General features: G+C 42.3%; 3 protein-coding genes across 4 annotated transcripts in view; 2 read left to right on the forward strand and 1 right to left on the reverse strand.

The window, feature by feature from the left end:
* MAN1A2 (mannosidase alpha class 1A member 2) overlaps window positions 1–8,510 on the reverse strand; it is a 162,204-nt gene extending 153,694 nt beyond the window's left edge. Inside the window, exon 1 of the mRNA XM_001927622.7 lies at window positions 6,849–8,510. Within this exon, the coding sequence (XP_001927657.4) occupies window positions 6,849–7,150 (302 nt within the window). The 5' untranslated portion in view covers window positions 7,151–8,510. The remainder of the gene's footprint in view (window positions 1–6,848) is intronic.
* LOC110260487 (translation initiation factor IF-2-like) lies at window positions 7,469–21,955 on the forward strand. The gene is made up of 3 exons (XM_021090828.1): window positions 7,469–7,931; window positions 8,114–8,735; window positions 21,882–21,955. Exons 1-3 carry the CDS (start codon window positions 7,469–7,471, stop codon window positions 21,907–21,909), a joined length of 1,113 nt encoding a protein of 370 aa, XP_020946487.1. The 3' UTR covers window positions 21,910–21,955.
* VTCN1 (V-set domain containing T-cell activation inhibitor 1) overlaps window positions 21,925–27,179 on the forward strand; it is a 194,301-nt gene continuing 189,046 nt past the window's right edge. For both annotated transcript variants that reach the window (XM_021089976.1, XM_021089974.1), the window contains exons 1-2: window positions 21,925–22,008; window positions 22,738–23,009. Coding sequence is in view for 1 of the 2 variants with exons in the window: in XM_021089974.1 (XP_020945633.1) it covers window positions 22,985–23,009 (25 nt within the window). In the remaining variant the exon portion in view is untranslated. The remainder of the gene's footprint in view (window positions 22,009–22,737; window positions 23,010–27,179) is intronic.

The following is a 27,179-nucleotide window of genomic DNA, read 5'->3' on the forward strand; positions in this document are numbered from 1 at the left end:
CAAGAGAAATTTTGGAAAGGCTATTATGCTTTAAAGCAAATAAACTATGGGCAAATTTTACTTCCGTAGAACATTTAACTTCATCCAGTGAATAATGTTCACCTATTACCATCCAACTTCTGGGGTACTAAATAGTGTATCATCTCCTGGAATTTCCAACACTTACTGGCCAACATGAAGATGAGGACTTATCCTGCGACATTCTGCCTTTTAGCCATACCATTTCTGAGAAGATTGAAAAACTGATTTTATAACAGTGCTTCTGCAGTGCTGAGTAAAAGTCAAGTCACTGTCACTCTGCTTAGGATCAAAATTAACCTTAAATGAGAGTATACAAAATGTCACCTAGTGAGCAGCTCCAAAACACAGCCCTTTCCAAATTACTATAAATATTTATGAAAGGCACAGAAAATAATAAAAACTCAGATATCAAAGAAATAAGAGCCGTCATGTCAGAATATAACAATTCTTTAGTAACTTATAACCATATCTTACCTCATGAAACAAAAAACTGTCCAGACTACTACCCTATTCCAACTGTAACTTATCTCAGAGACCCAAAGGTCTGTCTCAATGGAAAAATGGTACACAGAGCTTCATACTGTCAGACACTGTTCAACTTTGCCTTTCCTCATAGTCTCTTTCCAGTTCTTTCCTTATTATCTAACCAGCTAGACTATGTCAGAGAACAACTCCTGAATGATGGAGGAAGTGCCTGGCAAGTAGAATGAAAAACTATATTCTTGTTGGCAATGGGCAAGACAAGAATCTGCGTAGCTGCCCATGCTACCAATTGTACTCTGAATTGCGAAATCTACTCTAGTGCCAAACAGTTGAGAGAACTAGAGATGACAGAAATGGACTGAGAGCTGAATGAATCAACTTGTCCTCCAACTACGGAGGTGAAATGGGTATTCACTCAATATATAAGTAGATCCCCCCCCAAAAAAAAAGCATCAAAGACATCTAATCACAGACTGCTGATAAATATCAAGTATAAATTAACCTTACCTTATCACATTTGAGTAAAGGCAAGTAGGAAAAATAACCATGAGCCGATTAGATGAAATACATACAAGGGTAAGTCCAGCAGACTTGGAGGATAAGATGTGTGACCTTCCTAAAACAGGAGGAGAAAGCCCTAAGTAAAGAATAGGATAGGGAAGCATGGAAGAGGGATAAAATGAGAAACAATAATAAAAAATTAAAATCACAATAGTGAGATTTAAAATCTCCAGCCTTTCAATACAAAGCAAAACTGAATCAAGCAAAAAAAATACAGATCAAGATGTGAAAAACTTCGAGTTCCTTTCGTTGCTCAGCAGTTAATGAACCCAACTAGGATCCATGAGGATGCAGGTTCAACCCCTGGCCTCGCTCAGTGGGTTAAGGATCCAGCATTTCCATGAGTTGTGTAGGTCAAAGACGTGGCTGGGATCCCACATTGCTGTGAATGTGGTGTAGGCTAGCACTGTAGCGCCAATTCAGCCCCTGGCTTGGGAACCTCCATGTGCTGAGGGTGTGGCCCTAAAAAGCAAAAATTTTAAAAAAATAAAAAATAAAAATTGAAAAACTTGAGAAACTCTCGCTAAAACATGCTCCAATCTGGACTAGCCATGTGTCAAGTCCAACAGCCACATGATGCTAGTGACTACCACACTGCTTAGCACAGTTTAGAGTGATTATGTCTAGTACAATGTCCACAGCTAGTTAGTAGAACCAAGACACAATTTTAAATCCTTCCAAGCCCAAAGCTTGTGTTCTTTCCATCTGGAGGAAATTATCAGAAGTTAACATATACCTGACCTCAGGTATTCGATTCAGACTTGCAAAATTCTGACCCAAGGATGAAACTTATTGGCAGTGCAAATAAATATTTTAAAAACAAAACCACAAAGCCCATTTATATGATGCCATTATATAAAAGTTTCAAAAGTGAAAGAAATTAGTAAGTAAAATTTTTCTTAGCTAGGTCTATTATATACACAAATTATGAACACTGATACTTTGTGTATATCAGTGTATTTTTAGAGCAATAGTCATGTGTATTATAACTAATACCTGTTTTGGTTACTTTAAAATTACAGATGCTAAACATGACTGTTATGAACATCAAACTATACATTTTATGTTAGCTGGAAGGTATATATTATTTGAGAACTCTGCATTATTCATGAACCACTTAACAGAAGGGAACATACAGGGTTTTCTCAGGAAAATACTTTATCTTATAAATTCACATAATATCAATTATATAAAGTGTGAAATACAGTGTACTTTTCTTAGTCATCTATAAGCATGCCATCCAGAAACTGGGAGTTCTTCTGCACCACCTCCCCCTTCTACCTGAGCCCCCATATTCACTCAACAACCAACTTCTGTGAAACTTAACAGTTTGACATCTCTTGAATCAACTACTTTTCTCCACTAATTGCTTTCCTTCGTCACTATCACCACTGTGATCTAAGCCAGTATCTTTTGTGACCTAGACTTTCTTTTTTCTTTTTTTAAAGGCCCACACTCCTGGCACATGATAATTCCCAGGCCAGAGCAGGGGTCCAGTCGGAGCTTTAGCTGCTGGCCTACACCTCAGCCACAGCAACACGGGATCCGAGCCACATCTGCGACCTACGCCACAGCTCACAGCAACACCAGATCCTTAACCCACTGAGTGAGCCTAGGGATTGAACCGTGTCCTCATGGATACTAGTCGGGTTTCTTACTGCTGAGCCACAACAGGAACTCCCTTGACCTAGACTTTTGTAACTGATTTCACTACATTTCCTCCTGCTCCTCTCTAACCCAGCATTTACACTTCAACCAAAGTGATTAATTAAATTTTTTAAAATATTAAATGGTTATGGCATCCTCTTGCTTTAATGAAAACTCTTCAATGACTTCCCATAGCACTTAGGATAAAGACCAAGATACTTGACTAAAAACTCTCCAGGACCCTGCCAAGGGATTCCAAACTCAACAACAACCACGTTAAATACTGACTCTTTATATTTACTTATCTGGCAACTTAATCGAGTGGCATGAAATGAAGAAACCATGCCCCTCTAGAGGGAGGAGCTGCTGCCCTGATCCAGCTGAATGTTGCCATTTGAAAATATAGACTTCACTGTTGCTATATTCTCCAATTTTTCAAGAGAAATCAAAAATCCAGACTTTTATGAGAACTCTCCTGATATGGCAATGCTGGCAACTAATGCAAACTTTTCAAACTACAAGGAGGCCCAATCTGACCACTCATCTGGTCTCTTCACCTAACCCCACATCAGGCATCTCTACACCAGCCATACTGGAAATTTCTCAGGTCCTCAATGATACTGTAACCAACCAGGGCTCTGTGGGGCCCTCTGGCACAAAAGCCATTACATGTCCCCTGTTTCTTGTGTGTAGGAAAAAGACTTTCGGTCTCCAAAACCTTTCCTAAGTTCCAAAGGGCAGATTCAGTTACTAATTAGGGGAGTGAGGCAACAGCAGAAAGAAACGATAATGCAGGGATGGTGAAGAGTCCTGGTTCCTCTTTGGGGGTGTGCATAACAATTTTAAACAAATCTCTGAGTTCTTCTACAGAAACTACAGCCCCCACCCAGGTAAAGAATGGTTAACTTCAGGCTGAGCACAACCATATTGACCCCAGACTGGCTGGAACCAGAAGGATGATGGGGTAGATTCCTAGGGCAGCCCTCCTCTCAAATTTTACCTATAAAAACTCCTTGCAGAAAAGCATTGAGGAATTCAGGTCTTTTGGACATGAGCTGCCCGTTCTCCTTGCTTTACCCTTGCAATAAACTTTTCTCCACTTCAAACTCTGCCATTTCCATTTGTTTGTGCAAAGGGCACAAAGAACTTGAGTTGGACAAAACTAGTACTTAGGGCTCTCGCACAGGCCACATCCTACGCTTTGACCACTTTTTTTTCCCAAAACTATATTTCACTTAGCATTCTTCTACTTGTAAGCTTCTGAGATGTTGTTTCCTCAAAAAGCCTTTCCTATTCTCACTGCCCATCCTCCCAAACCCCAACTCCACAGGCTAAATCACACCATTATGTGCTCTGATGGCCCTGAGTACAACTTCCTAACACTCACACCTAAAAAATAAATTTATTTACTTAAAGCCTGTCATCCTGCCTCCAACCAAACTGGAAGCTCTACAAATGCAGGGCCTGACACACAGCAGACACACACACAGCAAACATGCAATATACATCTGCTGCCAAAGAGTTTGGTTATAAAGCAGTTTTTTAAACAATAAGGTTCTGGTGTACCTTTAAAATATTACTCAACCCTGTACCCAAATTTTCAGAAATATACATAATATTTAAAGATAAGTAAACTCAGAATTAAAATACTCAAAACTATAATTATTGATAATAACAGCTAATATTTATTGAGCACCTACTCAATGCTAGGAGCTATGCTGAGCACTTTGCGTGTGTACACTGTCATTTTAACAATCTGTAAAGTAGATGCCACTATCATCCAGGGGAAGCAACTTAGGCAAAGAATTTAAAAACTTGCTCAAAAGCAGACATTTAATCAGTGACAAACTAGGGTACAAATCCAAGAAGTCTGATTCCAGAACTTAAGCATCTAACTACCATATTTAATTAATTAAGAAAAGCCAATTAAGCAAGTATCTGCTAAATATAAATAAGAATGATCATGATTTATTTTCATTACTTCTCCATTAAAGTAAGGTTCCTCACCCCTCTATCCAGCACCCTTCTCCATACAAAATTAAGATAAATTATCAATCTGTATTTTCCAAATTAAGAAAGATGGTTTTTTGACCCACACCCAAAGTAGGTATGATTTTAGTACCAACTACATCTATCAAAATGCTGTCTTTCTGAATTATTTTTAAATATGTTACTGTTAATACATTAATGTTTCATATTTTACATTTTAATCTTATTATGTGGATGATGTCTAATTTGAAATGTATTTCATTGCTCAAATTAGAAGGATTCTTGTAACTACAGTGTTTTCAGTATGCTGACAATTGATATAAAAATAAACTGATACAACCACATAAACATGCATAGAGATAATACACGGATCCTTTGATACCTGAACTCTCATTATTCCAATTCCTGCATTCCAAAACTCAGGAACCAAATAGATTTGAATAAATTCTAACACGCTTGTTACCCAGACTCTTCCTACCCCATATCCAAGATTTGGCTCACTCACCATCCCTTTAAAAAGCCATTTAAGCAGGCTTTTTAAAAATGTGAACAAAATGCTCGTAATAGTATTTTCATTCAAATTTTAAATTTGAACTCCACTTGAAAATTTTCCTATGCGAATGTTTTTAAACTAGAATGTGCCATATTTTTCAACCTTTAGATTACACTTAAAATGTAAAGAAAATTGTTAAGTACATGACAGGTAACTTGTAGAATTTAAATAATGTTAATGTGTGGCTTCAAAGAGCTCTGAAATCAGTCTTAATTTTTTTAAATACTTACAGCTTATAAAAATACCCATGGGAAATAAGGTGTTCAAGGAAAACAGTACTTTCAGTGTTAATTTTCCAGCAACATATTTCACAGATATCAGATTTTTATCGAAGTCACAAAGAGCAAAGAATAAAATAAAAGAAGCAAATGAAAAGAACATGGAAGTTGAAAATGATGGCAAAAATTTCAAATTATTTTGGTTAAAGAAGAATGGTATAAAACAACTTTAGACGTAACTACTCCGTAAGAGTCAACCAAAAGTCAAAGAACTGGCAAGCAAAGAACTGAACTAGATTGAGAAAAAGGAAAAACTAGCTCTCATTGCAACAGTGCATTTTCCTAAAATATTTAACTTAGGATAACAGATGAACACAAGCTTTTCTAAAAACCTTGTGCCAGATAAGTTAAAACTAACCTCAGTTGAAAACAGAATTCAAGCATATTATTTTTTTACATACTCAAAAACTATTTTAAGAAATAAAAAGGGGACATTTTAGCAGGTTAAAAAAAAAAAAAACTATAGTTTTGAAAAAAAACACACTACTTTTCCAAATTCTTATTTTGATACCAATCACACACATGATTTAAAGGGACTCCCATTTTATTCTAATTTGGCTACACTCTCCCAAGTGCTAACTTCAGATTTAGAGATTTGAAAGAATGTGAATCTTTTAAAAAACCAAATTCTGAGAGTTTCTTGACACACTTTATCTCTCACATTAAAAAAAAAATCAGAATAAAATTAATGAAAAAACATAACCAAATCTTGTCTACAAGACTCACAAAATTAAATGACTTAATATTCAATGATATCATTAACTGATTCCACATAGAGCACCATTTCAGATATGTTTCACATCTACTGTGCCCATGTTTGTCTTCCTAAAAGGCTAAAGATTCACTACTCAGCTTAAACTACAAGCCAGAGATTGAGGGCCCTTTGGGAGAGAACAAACCCACAGAAGATGTCAGGATTCCATGAATCTATTTCAAGGGCGGCGGCACCAAGACTGGATGCAACACCTTTTCAATAAATGGAAGGCACAGCTTATGTCACTATTTTTTCAGGTTAAGTTTTCAGACCTCCATTCCCTCCATTCCCATTCAGACACAACACCCCTGAGCACGTATGAAAGGAAAGAACTGGACAACTGGACTTTAGATGAGGCTCTAGGAGTCCTTTCAAGCTTATGGTTCTATTTAACCAGTTCTGAAATACCAATACAACTCTCACGATTCGGAGAAAGTTACATTTTACTGCAAAAAAAAATAATAATAATAATAATAATAAGAGAGAGAAAGGCAGATTTGATGCAATAAACCCTTCCTTGCTCTGCCAAATGCTAACACCAGAACTTCTGAAATACACAAACCTGTGTCTATGTTCATCTGGTCCATGAATCAAGAAGACTCCAGGGTTTTTAGCCCCTTTGCCGGCATCCACATGAGGAATTAACACATCTTCCAAACCCAAATCAAAGCGTTTGTGTTTTGAAGAGTCTGGAAGGAAGAAGAATGCCCCAAAACACAGGGTGATGAAGGCACTTAGAATAAGGAGGAGGATAAACTTCTCAGAAAGTCTCAAGGTGGCCCTGTGATGCGGGAAGGAAGGCGGCCCCAGATTCAGAGGTGGTATCCTTCGTCCAGAGAGGGGCAGCAGGGCTGGGGTAGTCATCGTTTACGCTCTTGGGCAGAGTATTTTATAAAGTTCTCATCTTCCAGCGAAGGTATGATACATCGAACAGTCTTCAGGATCTTGGCAAAACAAGGGAGACTCAATTTTTCTCCTTCTAAAGGACTCCTGTGCTTATGAATAGGGCACCTCTTTCACGCTCGTCCAATTACATTCAGAAATGCGTGTGGCCCCCGAACGATCACTAGTTTATGTCCTATGAAATCTCCTTTGCCATCTGGCTTTCAGTACCTCACCGGGTGATCCCAAGTCTCCTCTTCATTCCTAAGGGTAGATCAGGCAAGCAACACCGCAGAGAGGATGCAAGGTAGGTTCTTCCATTCCTGCACCTCCGGGAGATGCTCCACTGTGGTCTCCCGCCCCAAAACGGAGCCCGACGTGATCCGAGGAGTTGGAGAGGTTCACTCGAGCTCCTCCGGGGCTTCGATGGCAGAATCCCTTAACCTCGGTGGTCGGAAAATAAGAGGCTCCTCGGAAGTCAGCCAACCCGGAGGAGGGTCTCCCGCCTCGCCAGGAAGCCGAAGCAGCCGCGCAGGGCGAAAAGCAGGAAGGAGAGCTCGGACGCCCGCGCCTCCTGACACCGGCCCCGGACTCAGGGAACCGGCAAGAGCTCCGACGCTGCCCACTCGACGGCTGGCTCGAAGGGCATCCGCGTCCAAAATACCTGAGCCCTCCCAGCAGCGGCCGCCTCGGCCGCTGTTGCCACCACTCGGGTCTGTCAGGAGCGGAACTTCCTCCTCGGCGGCCACTAAGAGGCCCCGGCGTGTGCAGGGGGAGGGGAGGCGCCGCGGCCGCCCCCGCCCGGCTCCTCCTCCTCCTCCTCCTCTCGGCGGCGGGTTAAGTTAACCCTGGTGCCGGCTCCCCGAGTGAGGCCGCCGCTGACCCCACCGCGCCCGGCCGCGGAGACCGAGCCCCCGGGGCCCCGGGGCGTGGAGGAAAGCTGAGCCGCAGCCCCTCGGTCCGAGAGCCCGGGGCAGGCGCCTGCTCATTCCTCGCTCAGCCCGGGAGCGGCGGCGACCCCGGGCGCGCGGGAGCAGCCGCGTCTCGGGCGGGCAGAGGTCAGCTCCGTCTCCTTCTTCCCGGGCCGCTGGCCGCCGTGGGGGCCTCGGCCGCGCTGCCTCCGATCGATCGCAGGTCCTCGCTCCGGCGGCGGCGGCGGCGGCGGCGGGAGAAGCGGCGCGTCCACGCGGTACGGGTACGCGGCCCGGTCCTCGTCCCCTGGCACCCTAGGCCGGGAGGGCGCGGAGCAGCCGGGGACCGACACCCGTTGGGCTCACGCCGAGAGGGAGGCGGCGGAGGCGGAGGCTGGTAGGGGGGCGCGGGCCGGCCTCCGGCCCGGACTCGCGAGTGGGCGTCCCCGGGCGGCGGAGTGTGAGGTGCGCGCGCACGCTCCCGGCCCCGCCGCCACCGCCCCTCCCCCGCCCCGCCCGGCCCGCGCTCCGGTCTCGCGCCGCTGCGGGCTCCAGCGCCTGCCGCCCAGACACCAGCCGACCGCGCGCCCCCTGGAAGCGTCCTGCAGCCGCCTTCTGGGCGCGCGAGGCGAGAAAGTCGCCGGTCTGCCTCACTGGTAACTTCACCCGTGCCCAGCTTTGCCGTCCCCCGTTCGTGGCCTTGACCCGGCTTGGGGAATGGGGGAGGGCGCGGGTCGCCATCCAGAGTTACTGGGACTGAAGGGTTCTGCTGGCCAAGGTTCACATTTACTCTGGCCCCGTGAAAATCTTGTCTTCAGTGATGGACCATTGGTCCCTGGGGCTCAACGACTAGGTCTCCAGCTTCTTCCTTGCAGCCCACGTGCACCTCGTTGGGCACCCGAGGCCCGAGCCTTCTCTATTGAGCACCAATTGTGTGCCAGGCTCTGTGTTAGAAATAAAATGGCGACTCTAAGATTAGGTTTCCTGGCTGAGAAGTCTGATAGTTGCCCATGCGACTCTATAGCACAACAGCCTACTTGGGGTTCAGTTTTTGGAAGATAGTCTCCCATCAAGTCCTTCACACCCCGCTCCACCACCCTTCCTGTAAAGAGAGAAGTATGATCCAGGAAGTGCTAAAACCCCAAAAGACAACAGCGTTGTTTAAATATAGGCTTAAAAGCAATCTGAGTTGATTCTGTTATCCATAGTATTGAGGAGAACCATGTGATTAAGTCCAAAAAATTTCTTTGTAATACATAAGTATTCTCACTTCCAGTTTCCTTTGAGTGTGTTTTATTCCGATATTAAGACAAGCTGTCATTGCCTCTGCACATCCTTAGTGCTGATTGGGAATTGGAGAGGAGTCCCTTAAGTGGCAGGGTCCAAAGGTCAGCCTTAGTTACAAATCAGACAAAAAAACTTCATGTTCATTGGAACAATTCAAAGTACATTTCAGTCTGCACTATTGCCAGAAGCACTGCATGTCTAACTACCTACTATATGACAAAGGAAGTCATTGTCATTTAATTCGCCTAATAAAAGACAAAAATGCCAAGGGCCACCTCTCACCCAGTCAGCCTGACAGCCCAATCCAAAGTGGGGTTTGTGTTGGACACTTGTAAAGAGTAGATTTAAGAAATTTCCTGCTTTCCCAATGTGTCCTTATAAAGTGTGCCAATTTTATGAATAAGTTTCTAAAGCCAGGGCTTCGGTAAGCCAAAGGAAAAGAAACTTTGGTTTTCAACTATTGGGGTCATTAATTTCCTTGGAAAGATCGGGGAAATAAATATTGACCTTTGAATGAAATAGCGAGTTATATAAGCCTTGAAAAGCAAATATTATCTAGGTTGACACCAAATTGTTAACCACGGAGATACTAATCATGAAACCTGCCTTAGCCTAGTTGACAAGTATGACTTAATCAAGCTCAACCTCATGGCCAGTGAGGGTTTGCTTATCTGTGTCTCTTTCTTGCCCTTGCTGATTTTGCAAAATTCTATTTTCTTTCGGAAGAGCAAAAACATTGTTATTTAAAATCAGGAGTTGTTGCAGATGTCCTAACATGGTCTGCAAATCTAAAGCCATTGATGATGCTGTCAGTTATTATAATCCTACACCAGCTTCAAAAAGTATTTTTGTTACCTGCAAATGATGCGGCCAACAGGGCTTAATTTGCAAAACAGACAAACAAGTGATACAATTTAACAACAACAACAACAACAAAAAACTCAACAAATGGGCAGAAGACCTAAGTAGACATTTTTCCAAAGAAGACATGCAGGTGGCCAACAGGCATATGAAAAGATAACATTCAATGTAAATAATTTTCAAAGAAATGCAAATCAAAACTACCATGAGGTACCACCTCACAGCAGTCAGAATGACCATCATTAAAAAAAATCTACAATTAACAAAGGCTGGAGGGAATGTGGAGAAAAGGGAACCCTCCTACACTGTTGGTGGGAATGTAAATTGTATAACCACTATGGAAAACAGTATGGAGTTTCCTCAAAAAACTAAAAATAGAGTTGCCATATAATCCTGCAGTCCCACTCCTGGGCATATATCTGAACAAAACCATAATTGAAAAAGATACATGCACCCGTATGTTCATAGTAGCACTATCTACAATACCCAAGACATGGAAACAACCTAAATGTCCATTGGCAGATGAATGGATAAAGAAGATGTGGTACATATACACAGGGGAATATTACTCAACCATAAAAAGAATGAAAGCATGCCATTTGCAGCAATATGGATGGACGTAGAGATTATCATACTAAGAGAGAGAAAAAAATACTGTATGATGTCACTTATATGTGAATCTAAAATATGACACAAATGAACTTAGCTACAAAACAGAAAGGAGACTCACAGATACAGGGAACAGACTTGTGGTTGCCAAGACAGAAGGGGGCTTGGGGAAGGAGCGGATAGGGAGTTTGGGATTAGCAGGGGCAAACTGTTGTATCTAGAGTGGGTAAACAACAAGGTCGTACTGTATGGCACAGGGAATGATACTTAATATCCTATCATAACCCATAAAAGAATGTGTATATATATCATACAACTGAATCACTGCTGTACAGCAGAAATTAAGACAACATGAATCAACTATACTTAAGTAAAATAAAACGGGGTGTGTGTGTGTGTTCTAGAGACTAGGTCCCTCTCAAATGACCTTTAAAAAAATAAGTATAGTTTTGTTGGTTTTTTTTTTTTTTTTTTTTTTTTTCTTTTTAGGGCCACTGCTGCAGCATATGGTTAGGGGTCGAATCAGAACTGCAACTGCCAGCCTACGCCACAGCCACAGTGATATCAGATCCAAGCCACTCTGTGACCTATGCTGCAGCTTGTGGCAACACTGGATCCTTAATCCACTGAGTGAGGCCAGTGATCAAACCTGCCTCCTCAGGGATACCATGTTGGGTTCTTAACCCACCGAACCACCATGGGAATGCCAGGTGTTTTTGTGAATATATTCATGAATTATGGTTATAAATATATAAAAATAAAAAGGGAATATTTGAAAAATTATAGCTACCATGTTAAGATGTTGGTATTGTATATGATTTTTTTTCCCCGAGTGTTCTGTTTGTGTTACTTTTTTGATTAAATAAATAAAAATTTTTAAATAAACTGATATTAGAGAAAGTTAAGGTCAGATTTCAAAAAGGTGGACTCAGTTGTATCAAGGTGAACACACATTTGAGGGCAACCGACAGAAAGCAGAGAGTACATGAAATACATGTATATGTGTAACAGGGAAGTATCTCATTCAAGAGAGTTCAAAGAGAATATTTCATTTTCAGGGAGTAGTTATGCTTTGATCAAAGGTATAGACAAGACTCCAAAGTGGCAGATAAAGTGGTCATTTCCCTTTTGCAAATCCATATGAATTAATATTTTAGGTTAAATTAGAATTATTAAATTCCTAACAAAACAAAATTTACGCCGACATATTTCAGATTTTATAGGACCATTACCGAGATCCACTTATGTATTTCAATGTAAATTATTTATATTTGATACATCATATGTTAACATCGTAGCAATTTAGCACCTATTACAGACACACACATCTAGCTCTGTTTTGAGTGAAACTGAAGTCGTATGCTGGGGGAAAACATATGCAACCGGTATGCAGAAGGAGGCTTCTGATTTACTTAAATAAGCTTTTCCTTCTTAGTTTCAACTGATTTCCAAGTTATCCAAGGAGGATGTTAGAGGAGAAATTATCAAACATGACCACTAAATGTGTAGAAAAATAATCAAGCTTTGGCCCTGCTCTTTCCACTCTTGCTTTCTTCCATGAAGCCTTTTTCCTAAAGGTCAGGGATGAGCTGAAGTTCAACACTATGAATCCATTGGGTTAGCTCTTTGTAAGTCAGCAGAGCCAAAAAAGCTTCAGCTGTGCCTCTGAGTCAAAGTAACTGAGGTTCATGTGCCTATAAAAGACACATTTGTTGCAGGACTGCTGGGTGACACAGCCTCTCCTAGGTACTAGAGGTTTGGAGAAATAAGTCGGAATCCCTATCAATAAGATCACAGGCTGGAGTGGGGCGACAGATAAGCATTGACAGTTACGTGGCAGGGAAGAATGCTGTTAGCCTAAAGCCCCAGGGGCTCATGGGTTCATTGAATGCGCACCAAAGTGAGGGGGAGAGAGATTGGGAGTATGTCGCCCTAGATCAAGTGCCACCTGAGCTGAGCCTTTAATTAACCATCAGGAAGAAGGGTGATGCAGAACGTGCACCGGCATCCACAGCTACTTTTTCCTGCACTTACCCAAAACATTCCCTGCTTTAATCTCCCAATAAAGAACTTGCCTAGCCGTCAACTCCAACACTCTTGAAAAGGGAAAATGAAATTTTCAAATTTTAGAAAAACATTTGATGGTGTAAGCACACTACTAGGGCTTCTCCCAGTGCCTGAGTCAGGGCCAAGCAATGAGGAACCTGGAAGCTTTGGTTTCACTGGGCTTAGAGTAAATGTGCTTCTGCTCTGAACCCAGCCATTTCTAGCATCCTTTGAACTTCTCAGTGACACGAGCCTATAAATTTCTCTTGCAATCCGAATTCGTTTCTGTGGTTTGCAAAGTAAAGAGTCTTGACTAATACACTGTGTGTCTTTGTATGGAGGTGTTGTGGCTGCCCATAGTATGTGACACATCAGTAGTTCCACAGGTGTCAAGGATCAGGGACCAGAAGGAACCTACTCGTTCAAGCAACCCGTAGGCTTGGGCCAGGGACAAAAGTAGGGAAAAGACCTAAAATTGAAAGGGCTGGACAGCAAAGAGATATCAAACCTAGCAGCCACTAGAGAAAGCTTCAAACTTGGACACTCACATCCTCCTTTGTAAAGAGCAATCTGATGCCAAAGGAGGTTAAGCATTCTTTATAAATCCTCACATTAAAGTTGTTTTTAATCCTCTCAAGGCAGTTATCTTGACAATTTGTGTCACCGATTTACATATTCATTCATTAAATACTGTTGAGCATCCACTCTCTGCCAGTGCTACACTATGTCCTATATATCTAAAGATAAATACAGGGAGTTCCCATCATGGCTCAGCAGAAATGAATCCAACTAGCATCCATGAGGATGCAGGTTCAATCCCTGCCTTGCTCAGTGGATTAAGGATCCGGCACGGCGAGCTGTGGTGTAGGTGGCAAATACAGCTCGGATCCCACCTCGCTGGGGTATAGGCCAGTGGCTACAACTCTGATCCGACCCCTAGCCTGGGAATTTCCATATGCCAGGGATGCAACCCTAAAAAGACAAAAAAAAAAAAAAAAAAAAATATGGGAAGCAGTTCCTATGATGAACAGAATCTAGACACTGAAACTAGAGAATCCTGGACCTAATCCTGCCTCTGCCATTTTCTATGTGACCTTGGAAACACTGGGAAACTTCTTCATGCTTAGTTTTTGCAACCATAAGATAAAAATAAAAATGCATATCTCATTGGGTTGTTATGAGAATTAAATGAGATCATGTATGTGATAGTGCTTCCCCCATAGCTGAGATTCATCCTTGTGCAGGGGCCGTGTAATCTTCTCTGTATTGTTCCAATTTTAGTATATGTGCTGCCCAAGCAAGCACCCCCATAGCTGAGATTCAGTAAGTATTAGCTATTGTTTTTATTCTAGGCATCAGGATGAGTAGAGTTGGCAGGTGAAAAGGTGGGGAGAACCTGTGAAAAGACTTGGAGGAAGGAGAAAGAGCATGGCATGTGTTAGCAGAAACACCTTTCCCTTGGCCCTGCTTTTCCATGGTGGGAGGGTGGATAGGATAGAGGGATGTTCCATTAGAATACAGCTTTTGGGAGTTCCTTTGTGGCGAAGTGGGTTAAGGATCCAGCATTGCCGCTGCAGTGGCTTGGGTCAATGCTATGGCGCAGACTGGATCCCTGGCCTGGGAACTTCCACATGCCACAGGCACAGCCAAAAAAGCAAACGAACAAAAACAGAATACAGCTTTGGCTCCTTACCCCATTAGCCTTAACACTCAAGAATGAGTTACTTGATTGGTGAGTACCACTACATTCATTGGCTCATAGACCTTGACTGGATGGAACTAATCTATTGAAAAGTCCCTGCTACTGAGGGTTCAGTCTCTTGTTCCCTTTCTGCCCCAGAGCAGCGCAACAGTTGTGGGTAAACATGCCTGCTCTGCAGACCCAAGGTTCCCCTTTAGTAGGCTGTTCTGAGGCTAAATTTTGTGGGGGGTGGGCATCGGCTGAGAGTGTCAAAAGCCCTTTGGATTTAGAGATCTAGAACCTTGCTCTTTTATTAGCTTATCTGTAATGGTGCTGACATCTAAAAAGTCTCCATTTGACCACCCTCCATGTTTTATTTCATTCAAAATCAGTGGGTGGGCAATGGGGAAACATGCAATTTACTGATCCTCTCAAGCAATTAATGGTGTCTGGAACACAGAATGTAGAGGGAGGGTTAGTCAAGCCAGAGGTTTAAACATAGAAAGATTTCTACTTAAATGGTGCAGCAAGGTCATGCTTTGATCCAAAAACTTTACTTCATGCACATAGTAATCATAGTTAAAATGTAGCAAGAGAAAAACAAAAAGTCATAGCCAAGCTCAAAAACAAATAACCTTTTTCACAGATCAGAAATGGAATCAAAACAGAAAGCACTTAGCAAGTCTCAAGACACAGGCCCACTGAGGCCTGATTCAAAAGCAAGAGTTTTGTCACCTGCAAGGTGACAGGAACTAAAGAGGCTCCGAACAAGGTGGAGGACAGGAGCCAGGCTTAGTTCTTGAAGTCAGGAACTTGTGAAAAGAGACTGACATTAAACTGCTGCCCGTTCACTACCCAGGGAAGCAGAAGGACAAAAACAGAGCCTTGGACTCAAGAACCAAGCCAAACAGCTGGCTGAGTGATTGGTTCTGCAATATCCCCAACATCGCTGTGGGGTAGGAGCCTCAAAATGCCAACACTAGTCCCGATCCCAGAATGCAAGTTCAAGGGAAGTAAAAATCACTTAATATGGAAGGGTGAGTGCAGAGTGGTGAGGGGAAGCACATGAAGTTAAAATAACACAGAAAAGCAAATAAAAACTTTCCATTCAAATGGACCTGACCGGGGGAAAAAACTGTAACTGCAATGTATACATCTAAGGATGACCTGACCCCCTTGCTGTACAGTGGGAAAATAATAATTAAAAAAAAAAAATGGACCTGACCACCTAGTTCCAGAGACATACTGATGTCCAACACTAAGACGAATGGCCCACAAAATGAACATTCAGAACATGAACTTACTCCAAATAAAATTAACTCTATGGTACTATGTAACAAAGATTCTTAAATTAATATTTTTGCCTTCTCAAAGTGATACATAAAGACATAGCACTCATTTTAAAAGGAAAGAAATTAGGGAACAGATACAAGCCAAATACAAAACAGGTGATTCAGGTAAATATGGAAAAGAACTGACAGAAATCTTTAAAGATATGGTCACTGAAATTAAAAAAAAAAAAAAATCAGTAGATGAGGTTAACCCTGGAGCTGGCCAAAGTTGAAGAAAAAAAGCAATTTCACCTAGAACATAGTACAGAAGAATTCACCCAGAGCATAGTATAGAAAAATAAAGAGATTTAAAAATGTGGGGGAAAAGTTCAGATTCATGGGTCCTAGGGAATGGCTTCAACATAGGTCTCATAGAATTCCAGAAGGAAAAACTGAAAACTGAAGTGAAGATTGGATAATCTATACTTTAAAAAAGAAGAAAGAAATGACTGAAGGTTTTCTAATCAAAACATCAGAGCTCCATGTCTGCTGAGCAAGATAAATAAAAGTAAACCAACGCTATTGTCATATTATAGCGAAACTACAGAGTAACAAGGATAAAAAAAAAAAAATCTCGTTACCAAAGGAAATACATTGATTATCTACAAAGGGACTATAACTAGATTTCTTAAAAGCAAAAACAGAAACAAGAAGACAATCAAATATCTTAGAAGTATTGAATGGAACACTATCAACCAAGAATTTAATTTCCAGATAAACTACCATTGCAGGTAGGGGGCAAAACAAAGACATTTCAATCATAGAAGGCAAGGGAGTTTTCCACCCACAGAACTACTCCGAAAGAACTACTAAAGAATGTGCTTCTCTCAAAAAGAAAATTAAGCCCAGAGGGAAAGCACAGGATACAAAAGATGATAGTGAGGGACGAAATTAATAAAACGTGATGGTAGAATTGAAAATAACTATTTTAGAAGTATAGAATTAACAGATACAACCTACTTTATGTAAATAAGCAACAAGGATTTTCTATATAGTACAGAGAACTATATTCAATATCTTATAACTATCTATAATGGAAAGTAGCCTGAAAAAATATACATAACAGAATCACTTTGCCACACACCTGAAACTAATACAATATTGTAAATTAACTGTAGTTCAATTAAAAAATAAGTAAAAATGTGTTGAAAAAAATAACAAGAAAGAAGGAAATGGTTATAGTGAGTAGTTAAAACATGCTAGAAAGCCTTTTTCATGTTTGGAAGCGATGTATAAGTATATAAGAAATGACTTTGTAAGATATTTTACGTTAATGATAAAGCTGATCTAGAGCTTCTTAACCTGCAAAGAGAAAAGAACGTTGAGGGAGGGGGAGATCAGATATAGAAAACTGATCATTCAATAGAAAGCAGAATCCAAGAAGAATTCAGTAAATCTGGAGTACTAATTTATGACCTTGGCTGTGACCAGGAAGGATAGGAAGATGTGCTCAAGGATTCCCTTGGACTCAAGGCCGCATACACAACAATCTAAAGATGACCCCAACCAGTCTACCATTGGTACGAGCCCAATGGGTCAAGAGATTTATATTCAGCTAGTATGATAATTTAGCAGCTGTTTTTTGGCACCTTCAATAGGATTGGAATGTATAATAAGCCATATCAAAACCTTAATGAAATTCAATCAACAAGATTTTCAACAATAGTAACCAGACCATTAGCCTACTAAATTCTGAGGTCCTATGCTGCTTTAAGTGACCTGCTCCCTAGTCTTGCCAACATCCTCAAGAACTGGTTTGGTGTAAGATGCTCTTGGCTTAACTATTATAACTATTGATATTATTAGCTATAGTGTTTATAATTTGCCTTTTTTTTTTTTTTTTTTTTAGGGCCGTACCTGCAGCATTTGGAGGTTCCCAGGCTAGGGGTTGAATCGGAGCTGTAGCTGCTGGTCTACACCACGGACACAGCGACACCAGATCTGAGCCACATCTGCGACCTACACCATAGCTCATGGCAACGCTGGATCCTTAACCCACTGAGTAAGGCCAGGGATCGAACCTGCATCCTCATGGATCCTAGTCAGATTCATTCCCACTTTGCCGTAACCGGTAACCGGAACGCCTATTTTGTCTGTTTTATAAGTCTGTTGTTTCTTATTTTACCAAATGTGTAACTGAGCCTCCAGCAAAATAATGATGACTAGGAGACTTGAAAAAAAAAAAAAATAGAAAGCAGAAAAGGAGAAAAAAAAGAAAAGGCATGTCAAAAACACACAAATTAAATAAAATAATAGAATTAAATCCTAATATCAACAAGCACAATAACTAAACAGATTTACATTACTTATTAAAAGGCAGATTATCAGATTAGTTTAAAATAATATTCAGGTATATGATGCTAGCAAAAAACACAAAACTAAACCACCAAAATACTGGATATAAAGGGATAAAATAGATAAATTATCAAAATACTGTCAAAAAGAAAGCTGATAAAGCATTATTAATATCAGAACCCCCCCCCGAAAAAGTCTTTTAAACCAAATGTATTAAAACAAAGAGGGTCAGTACCAAGAAGTTGAATGTACTTAATAAAATAGCTTTTGATTATAGAAAGCAAAACCACCAGAATTACAAAGAGAAACTGACAAGCCTACTGTCGAAGTGGGGAGACTAACAATCCATCTGACACAGCTAGATGAAGCAGACAAAAAACAGAGGAAATAATGATCGAATCATGAAGGCCCTCTTAGGAGGCCACATTAAGGAGTTGGGTTTTATTCTGAGAGTGATAGGAAGCCATTAAAGGGTTTTAAACAGAATAATGATTAGATCAGATATCCTTTTTTAGAAGGATCACTCTGGCTATAAAATGAGAATGGACTTCGGGGTGGTCAGACTACATAAAGGCAAGAAGAGCAGTCAGAAACCACTTCATACCCTCTAGCCAAGAAGTATTAATGGCCTGAACCATGGCAGGGAAATTGGTGAAGGAAAAGAACAGAAATTTCTAGGGTCATTCAGATAGCATGGTTGATTGAATGGCAGCAGAGGGGATCCCAGATGACATCATATCTGTGCCCCACAAAACCTGCTGCTGAGCAATGAGGAAGAGCAGGGTTTTGCCTGGGGCGGGGCTCAAGGGTGTCGGGAAGTTGGGAAATGTAGAAGGATGGTTACCTTGTGTCTGATGACACCACTTAACTCTCAGTCCCTCAATTTTGACATTCAAGCTAGTTCATTAAAAAGTTAAACTAGGAATTCCTGTTGTGGCTCAGCAAGTTAAGAACCCAGCTGGTATTCATGAGGATGGGGTTTAATCCCTGCCTTTCCTCAATTGGTTAGGGATCTGGTATTGCTGCAAGCTGCGGTGTGGGTCACAGATGTAGCGCAGATCCTGTGTTACTGTGGCCGTGGAGTAGGCTGGCAGCTGGCAGCTCCAACTCAGCCTGGGCACTCCATATGCCATAGGTGCAGCCCTAAAAGTGAAAAAAAACAGTTAAGCTATATTAAGTGTATAAGGAGTATGTAAATCCATTTTAAAAGATATCTACCAAAAAGTATTCTATTTTAAACTGTTGGTACTTAGGGAATGCTTCAGTAATCTGAGGGAAAATTACACTTTAACAATATTAGAAAAATGTGTGTATATTCTAAATAATTTTCCATATAATAATAACAATCCTTTAAGATTGCTTGTATCTTGGAATTCTCGTCGTGGCTCAGTGGTTAACGAACCCGACTAGCATCCATGAGGTCGCAGGTTCAATCCCTGGCCTCACTCAGTGGGTTAAGGATCCAACGTTGCCATGAGCTGTGGCTCGGATCCTGCCTTGCTGTGGCTCTGGTGTAGGCTGGCGGCTACAGCTCCGATTTGACCCCTCACCTGGAACCTCCATATGCCATGGGTGCGACCTTAGAAAGACAAAAAAAAAAAAAATTTTTATCTTTATTGCAGATTTTCATACTTTTCTATACATAATGGATTTTCAGACACACACCTAACTTGCCTAACTACTACAGTAAGAAAGTAGTCATGACTTTCCATAGTGCACAGCTGGTATAAAGAAGAAGAAAATCCAGTCTGTTGACCTGCGAATTCTTAAAGAGTCAGAGATTTCATGGCATATAACCCTTTCCTTTCCTGGTTGTTATTACTTACCTTAAACTAATGTCGAGTTTACAGTGTGTGTTTATCTTTCAGAGAACAATGATTTTGCAATGACTGAAGCTGGGAGGAGTAAACACAGTATACAGCCAAACTGAGGTTACTTACCAATGCTGGAAATTAAGGAGCTATTTTTCCAAAGGAACTTTATTCAGCAGCATTAAGCATGAAAGAAGCTTAACAGACTTTCAGATTTCCAGTTACGAATTTTAAGTTTTCATATTTATTTTACAGCCATTCCAAAATGCAAATGAGGTTCAAAGTTCCAAACGTGCTGTGTGTAATTTCAACCTGATATTCTAATGCGTTGGGTCAAGTTTGAGCTGTAATACAGAAACAGGACTGTTTGAAGAGCCAAGACATGCTTTGGAAACTTAAAGGAAATCTGCTTGGAAGTCTGCAGACTGGAAGGTTCCTGGTAGGAACAGAGCATAACGAGATGAGTGACTCTTGTACTGCCTCTTAAATGAGGGCAAGATGTGTTTTGAAAAGACAAAACCTTTTCTGTATCTGCTTTTTAAAGTTAACCCTTATTTGAGGGCTAATATTTCATTAAATTTCACACATGGGGTGGTAAGGGGTTTCCCGTTGTGGCTCAGCAGTAACAAACCCGACCAGCATCCATGAGGTTTGGGTTTGATCCCTGGCCTTGCTCAGTGGGTTAAGGATTTGGTGTTATTGTGGCTGTGTGGAAGGCCAGCAGCTCTAGCTCAATCTGACTCCTAGCCTGGGAAAGTTCATAGGCCACAGGTGTGGCTCTAAAAAGCAAAACAAACAAACAAACAAAAAACAAAATCACACATAGATTCTGCTGTTTATTACAAGCCATTATCATTTACTTTCATTTCAGAAAATATTTCTTCTTCAACTGCAGCTCTTTGCATTGGGAGGCAGTGCAAGCAAAATAGTGAAGTGGGCTCTTCTCCCTTAGGGCCAGTTGCTATATCACTCTACCTAAAACATGGCTCGGTTACCATCATGCTGTATAGACTTGTCTTGATGGAGCAATGCTAAAATCAGGGTTTCCACTATTAGGATATCATTGGGTTCTTCTCTGTAATGGAAGCTGAAAGAACAAATGCATTACACTTTTCTGATATTTTTCATAATTATAGTAACTTAGTTTTAAACAGCATGAAAAAAATTAGGCCACAGCAATAAAATTATAGTTCTTTATATTTACAGTTGAGTCAGATATGTATTAAAGCTGAAGGGGGGTTTTCATTTTTGTTTTCATGTCGGTGCTAATTTTTTTTCTTCAGATCTTTGTACTTCCTGGAAATACATATGCAAGGAGGGAAGGAATTGATGCACCAGTAGAAGTGAATAACATTCAAGATTATATATACCAGGGAGTTTCCATTGTGGTGCAGCAGAAACAAATCCAACTAGTATTCATGAGGATTCGAGTTCAATCCCTGGCCTTGCTCAGTGGGTCAGGGATCCAGCCATGCAGTAAGGTGTGGTGTAGGTTGCAGATGCAGCTCAGATCCTGTGTTGCTGTGGCTGTGATGCAGGCCAGTAGCTGCAGCGCCACTTCAACCCCCAGGCTGGGAACTTCCATATGCTGTGGAAGAAGCAAAACAGAAGAAAAAAAAAAATCAGCACCCAACAGGAAAGAAACTAATTGTATCACTTTCACAGAAGCAATGTTAATCATTATATTAATGTATAACAAGGAACCTGGAAAAGTCTTTAGTGCTTCCTCTCATTTTTCAGCAAACTATCCTACAACATGTTGACAATCTTTTATGAATTTGAGGAAAATGAAGACTCCTCAAATGGCTGTGTTGCTCTTTCATACCAAGTTGTTCTCTGCATCTAAACTGAACTTCTCTCCTGCCTCACCTTCTTTCCCAGTGTTTCCTATAGGCAGTGGGGAAAGTGATAGTCACATCATCTCCTGGGTATCCGATTCACTTAGGTTGATGTAACAGGAGAAGCAGAAATTCCTTACACAGGAGAAGCAGTCGCCGCTAACCCCAAGGTAAGCAATCAAACGAAGCACTGCATAAAAATAGACAAAAGAACAAGGAGCACAAGTGAATAAAGGCTGGAGGGAGGGATGAGGGACCAAGGGGCACAGAGCTGCAAGTCCACTATGCAGGTTGGCCCCCCATAGGTAAGGGGCCCAGAGGTCCCAAGTGGTAACGTTCTGTAACGTTCTGTAAAAGTCTCTTGACGAGACTGTGACACAGCAAAGGCGGGGAACTATGTTTCCTTCAAATGAAATAATCAAAGAGTCTGGGAGCATTTAAACACCAAGGTTCCATTGAAGCATTACTTCATTCACTCTTTCATTCAACTTATTTATTTTTTTCTTTTTCGGCCCACACGGGCATATGGAAGTTCCCGGGCTAGGAGTAGAATCTGAGCTGCAGCAACACAGATCCAAGTCACATCTGTGACCTATGCTTCAGCTTGCCACCACTCCGGATCCTTAACCAGGGAGTGAGGCCAGGGATGCAACCTTCATGTTCATGGATTCTAGTCTGGTTCTTAACCCGCTGAGCCACAATGGGAACTCACCTCATTTATTATTATCACCCTCCTCACCATCACTGGTGTCAGGCATTCTTCTCCTTTCTCTGCTAAGCAGAGATTAACAGAGATTAATGCGTCCCACCTGATTGACCAATTCCAGGGGTTGCCATTCTAGCTGTGGACCACAATCACCCAGGGAGTTTTTTTTTTTTTTTTTCTTTTAATCTGCAAGGCCCAGCTCCTCCCTGAGCCACTAAATGAGAATCTCCTGGGGCAGGATGTAGTCATGTAAGGAACCCTCCCCCCGCCCTGCTCCCAAGATGCTTCTCTGAGACGAAGGGCGTGCTCAGCATCGTGGCAATCCACCTTAAGCGGAGGGTTTCTGGAGCTCTGTGAGAGAGCCAGGGTTCAAGCTTGGGTGAAAAAAACACCCTCATGCAGGCGGTGACTCTCCTTCTGGGGAGCCAAGGTTCGGCGGGATGCCTTGCTTGCTGCTGCATGAAGGTACAAGCTTTACAAACGTCCTGTTGTTGGGGGAAGGTGGAGCGGGAATGCGTGGAAAGGACTGGGGATGGGGGTTGGCAGATTGGTTCGCGAGGGCGCCTGTAAATGGTTTTAATCTGTTTTACTGCCAGAGAACAGACCCATGGGTTATCTTCCATAAGGTACATAGATGATTTCATGAACTTTTGGGAACTTTAACTTCCAACAGTTGGAGGGAAGAGGGGGTACAGGAGTGTGAGTAAGACGCAGACTCTGGGGCCACACTGCCCTGGGTTTACATGCTGGCTCTAGCACCTACTCCTGTGTGAGCCTAGGGATCTTACTGTGAAGCTCTCTGTGCCTCAGTTTCCTTCTCTGAAACGTTGGTATTAACTGCTCCAACCCCCTAGGGTTGTTACAAAAACTCATTGAATGGGTACCTGTGCAGCCCAGGATCAGAGGCTGGCAGAGTGTCAGGTGTGGGGGATCAACCGATGGTCTTAGGAGAGATGCATCGGGGCCTTGCCCGGGGCCCACAGGCCTGTGTTGTGTCTTGGTCACGTCTTTGGTGAATTTGATGCCTTGGATCTGGTCAGGGCAGCCCCTCAGCTCACAGTAAGGCATGGAACATAGGAACAACCTTGAAGAAATCTGGAGTTTGGTTCTTTTTTTTGAAAATTCGAGTCAGAGCCATGATACCACCATCCTTAGGACCTGTGATCTGCTCTCTACTGCTTTGGAAGACAGCGCAGTCTGACAAACTCAGGCTCAACCTAACTTTCCCCAAGCAAAGAGGGCCCACGGGCCTCCACCTGGGCCTTTGTTTATTCTAAGACACTTAACATCTCAGTGCGTGTCTTACAGTTCCCCCAAAACACCTTGGTCATTTCTGCTTCCTGGCAGAGGCTGCTCCTCCTGCCTAGAATGCCTAGCCCCCGACCTCCCCCACTGCCTCCTTATGGTGACGGGCAATTACAGTTGTCTGTTCATGTATCAGCCTCCTTCTCAAGGCTGGAAGCCATTTGAGGACCAGGACTGGGTCTGTCTGGCTCACCATGGCATCCTCAGCATCTAGGACAGTGAATAACACATAGTAGGCCCTCCAGAAATATTTGAGGCATAAATCGATGATTAGATCTAATTAATGATGGATTAGGACGCTGCCACTTGCAGCTGTGAAACTTGGAGCCGGCTGCTGGACTTCTCTGGTCTTCAGGAAAGTCGAGCTAAGATTTCCTCCACATGGGTTCTTGCAGTGACTAAAGGATAGAGCATGAGGAAAGCAGCTGGCACAGTGCCTAGAACAAAGTGAATGTGAATAGTGAATATACGTTTAGAAAAGCGGCAAGGCCAAGTGCACCCAAGCCTTTCATTTTCCTAATTTTGTCTCTTTATTTAATGAAAATGATGTTAGGACTGCAATTGTCACTCTCAAAACCCCGGAAAACAGGAGAGACAGGATGAAAGGTCAGAGGTCACTGCTCCACCATTCTCTCAGGTAGACACTTAGGAATTCTGACTCATTAATATTCATTAGACAACTTATAGAGACCAGGTAGAGCAAAAGGGAAAATGGCCAACTGAGATCTCAGCCTGCTTTCACACCAGCTCTTCTGCACAGAAATTAATCCAACACAAAATCAACATTTGCAGAATGAAGTAAAAGACACAATTTAAAATTCAGCTAAAAGTGCACTTCTTGGAGCTCCTGTCATGGCACAGTGGAAGCGAATCCAACTAGGAATCATGAGGTTGCGGGTTTGATCCCTGGCCTCGCTCAGTGGGTTAAGGATCCGGCATTGCCGTGAGCTGCAGTGTAGGTTGCAGATGTGGCTCGAATCTGACGACACTGTGGCTGTGGCGTAGGCCGGCAGCTGCAGCTCCGATTCAACCCCTAGCCTGGGAACCTGGAGGTTCCCAGCTCCATAAGCCACGGGTGCAGCCTTAAACGGACAAAAGACAAAAATAAAAAAAAGTGCACTTCTTCCCCATTCGAAAACCTGGGGTCAGGGACCAAAGAACCGTCAGTGACACATCCGACGCCATTTGAAAAATCTATGTCTGTTTTGCTTTTTTATTTTTATTTTTTTAGGGCCACATCCACAGCATATGGAGGTTCCCAGGCTAGGGGTCTAATCGGAGCTACAGCTGCCAGCCAACAGCACAGCCACAGCAATGCCAGATCCAAGCCGCATCTGCAACCTACCCCATAGCTCATGACAACGCTGGATCCTTAACCCACTGAGTGAGGCCAGGGATCGAACCCTCGACCTCATGGTTCCTAGTCAGATTCATTTCTGCTGTGCCACAATGGGAACTCCTGTTTTACCTTTTTTTAAAAAAATAGTGTATTATCACTTAGTCTTCCCCCAGTTTTGTTGAGAGATAATTGGCATGCATCACTGTTTAAGGTGTATACATTGCAGTGGTTTGACTTACAGATACTGTGAATATGCTTTGCTTTTCATGATAATATCTAGCATGTATTAAGTGCTTACGGCAGATAATCTGTACATATTACCTCTTGTAATTGTCAGAGCATAGTTATTTCCATGTTAGAGATGAAACTCAAGGCTGCCATTGAAACCGTAGAGGTTTAGGAATGTGCCCAAGATGAATTGGTTAGAAGGAACCAGATTGTCTAACCCCACACCCTGGACTCATAACCACTGCGCTGAAGCGCCTTGTCAGACGCCAGCCAGCCCTTTTCCCCACTGGCCTGGCAGGTCTGGCCCCATCCTGACCTCCCATTGCATTCTGGTGTCCAGTTTCCTGAGGCTGAGTTCTGCTGGTCCCTGAGCTTAGCAGTATCTCTCAGTCTGAGGAATCTGGGTGGTATTTACTGCCGGTTCACATGACATCTGAATGGTGGGAGGCTGGCCCCTGCCCTTTGCATGGTGGAGAGAATGCTGAGATTTCATGGCAGGATTCCACTGGAGGAACGCCTCTCTCTGCTTATTTAGGCGTGCAGACCTCAGCATGCTCCCCATGGAGGGGACACAGCCACCCAAGCAGATGAAAGAGTTTATTAACCAACAGCATGAGCTTTGGGGGGAAAAGAGAGCCAGGAATACGGCAGATTATCAGGCCATGTGGTCACTGAGTCAGGGCTACAGGGTGTAGGCTGTAGGTGGTAACACGGAACCGCTTCCACTGCACTTGTGCTTAATATCCTTCTCACTTTGAGGCCCGGCGACAGCTCATCTCCCTTCCTCAGGAAGGTGCTCTGGGCTTGCCGATGAAGAATCCTTGATTTTGCAGAAAACTCTAATAGTCTTAAAAGATCTCAAAACATCCTAACAGCCACATTGCCTCATATCTCATCCAAAACATGCCTGAAGGATACCCGCTCTGTCGTGACCACACTGCAATTTGTAAAGCTTACGTGCATCTGAGTGCTTATTTTCAAAAACACGAATAATGCGGCTTCTTTTCTAAGTGTCAGCCATTTACAACCCACCTCCACTCCCATCTCACTGATAGAAAGATGAAGCCTGGTCATTATTTTTTAGAATACTCTCTGAATTTTGTACTGATTCTGCATGTGGAATATTTGCTAAGAAAAGCCCTGTTTCATTCCAGGCATACATTGCCTTGGTTCTGTTTCCTAGAATGAGCAGGAGGAAACGGAATAAAATATCACCGCGTTTCCCATTTTCATTTTTCTGCATGAGGTTAGTGGTGACGAGAATCTACTTAGCAAAGCAGTTGCATCTGTGGCAACTGGCCAGAGTCTGAGACAGTGGGTCCCCAGCTGGCCTTGAGGTAGTCACTGATGCAGTGAGCTGTGGCCAAGACCTTTCCAGATTTAGCTTTTATTCCAGAGAGAAAAACCACACCAGAAAAAGGATCGTAGCAAAGGCACTGACAACAGATTTTTTTCTGAGGGAAGAGGATAGCGGGTGTGGAAATAGAGATGCAGAGAGCGAGGGTTTTAAATGCACATTGTTCTTTTCTCCAGAATTTCACAGGCAGAGTGAGTTGAAAGACAGGTGGAGATTGCTGTGGCCGAATCCAAGAGATAATAGAAGAGCGCCCTCATTCTCTCCTCCACACAGCCCCACCTCCCTCCAACTATTTTTGTCCACAAGTTTTTGCTTTCATTTTGGAATATTTTCTTTTTTCTTTTCTTTCTTTCTTTCTTTTTTTTTTCTTTTTAGGGCTGCACAAGCAGCATATGGAAGTTCCAAG

The sequence above is a fragment of the Sus scrofa genome, chromosome 4 (assembly GCF_000003025.6).
Source record: "Sus scrofa isolate TJ Tabasco breed Duroc chromosome 4, Sscrofa11.1, whole genome shotgun sequence".
NCBI classification, from domain to species: domain Eukaryota; kingdom Metazoa; phylum Chordata; class Mammalia; order Artiodactyla; family Suidae; genus Sus; species Sus scrofa.